General features: G+C 40.3%; 1 protein-coding gene across 1 annotated transcript; it reads right to left on the bottom strand.

Annotated features, from left to right (window-relative positions):
- Window positions 1-489: 489 nt before the first annotated feature.
- SARC_15252 (hypothetical protein) lies at window positions 490-1,015 on the bottom strand (the record flags this gene model as incomplete). Its single annotated transcript, XM_014290622.1, has 1 exon — window positions 490-1,015. A coding segment is annotated over exon 1 (442 nt), but the record flags the coding sequence as incomplete, so codon positions are not given.
- Between the last annotated feature and the right edge of the window lie 597 nt (window positions 1,016-1,612).

The raw sequence follows: 1,612 nt of genomic DNA, 5'->3' as shown, positions 1-1,612 counted from the left end.
TTGCGTGTCTTTACGTAGCACAAAATACTTGGGATCTGAACAATAGGATCCGACATACTAATAATCTGACAGGGACCCGCGAACGATCAAGAGACTTGCGTAGAGAAAGGTTCTCGTAACCCTACTTGAGCGTAAAGGTAGGGCAACGGATTGTAAATGTACTCGGATGATGTGCAGAGGTATGGATTATTGCAATCTGAAATGAGCGTATGATTAGAGTATAGTTGCATCGATTGTAGTATCATTATAGAATACGTAGAGTCCAATAAAGTTACGCACGATGACATTGCGCCGACGGTCGCTGAGTCGAGCTGCCTTTTCTCTGCAAGCAAATGTGAATATAGCACTTGTATGTAATGATGCTTGCGATTCAACACGCTACTGCATGAGATGTATCCCCAATAGAAACGTGGTTCTATAGACCTTTAACATATATACATGACACCCGATTTATATGTACTTTCTCGCCGGTTCGATACAACATACATACCTTGAACCGACTCGGTATGCTGTCCACCTTATTGAATCGAGCTTCGTCATACATCATAGCATAGCCCCCATCAATCCAAAACATCTTGCGCACACGATTTCTCTTTGCACACCGCACATACTCTTCGTACCTCTCCTGAGCAAGCTCAGTACATGCCTTTGGCAGACGTTGTCGCACTATACTCACACGCTCCATAACCGTGCTCTCATCTTCAGCATAAAAATCTCGTATACTCAACGCAGAGTCATTCATGCTCTTTATACTACGCAAATCCATGCTGTTATCAGATTGAATCGAAGATATCGATCCCATTCGCGTGTTGTCGCGCGTGATCACACTTGGGATTGATTGATTTGACTGTGTGGATGATGAGGACTGCACCGAGACGGCGTCTGTGCCGTGGTTGTTCACAACATTTGACTTAATATTTTTCCGCCCCATAGTGTCGTCTAGAATAGCTCTGTATATTCGTTCCTAACCTTCACTGCGGCATGTGTGTGTGCGTTATAGGTAGGAACGTCCGTGTTCAGTCAACTATTACATATAAACAACGCAGGATAGTGCTATTGATGTTATTGTATTTAAAAATGTATATAGGATAATTTCTGGAGAAACCTCCAAAAATTACCTCATCATTTTTTTTCAAAAAGGGTATAATTTAAAAGTTAAACGTTAAATGTTAAATGCTTACGTATTCGGTCAGAAGATTTTGAAAAAGTGCATGACCCTATACTAGAGCTCAAAACGTTACGCTATATACACAAATACGGAGTCTCGACTCTCTCTCTGTGAGAAGAAATAAAAATGATATGCCTGTACAGATCGGACTATATTTATCCCAGAAAAAGTGACCTATAATATACAGGAGATAAACAGGCACAGCTGAACACTACATTCAGAACCTCAGAGCTTTAAACATGCACCTTTGGCGACAATCCTAGGGCCATAACGTTATAAACGATGCACGTAAACGTATATTAATTCAAAGTAAACGTTTTTCAACGTAACACGTACTGAGTTTAGGCTCAATAAATCCATATACATGCGAACAAAAATTTCAGAAAGCTATGAGCTGGTGATGTTGTATTTATTGAGACCGAGTTATATGAACAGAAAAAAATA

Source organism: Sphaeroforma arctica (genome assembly GCF_001186125.1).
Source record: "Sphaeroforma arctica JP610 unplaced genomic scaffold supercont1.5827, whole genome shotgun sequence".
Lineage (NCBI taxonomy): Eukaryota > Ichthyosporea > Ichthyophonida > Sphaeroforma > Sphaeroforma arctica.
This window is presented reverse-complemented; position numbering and strand designations above follow the sequence as displayed.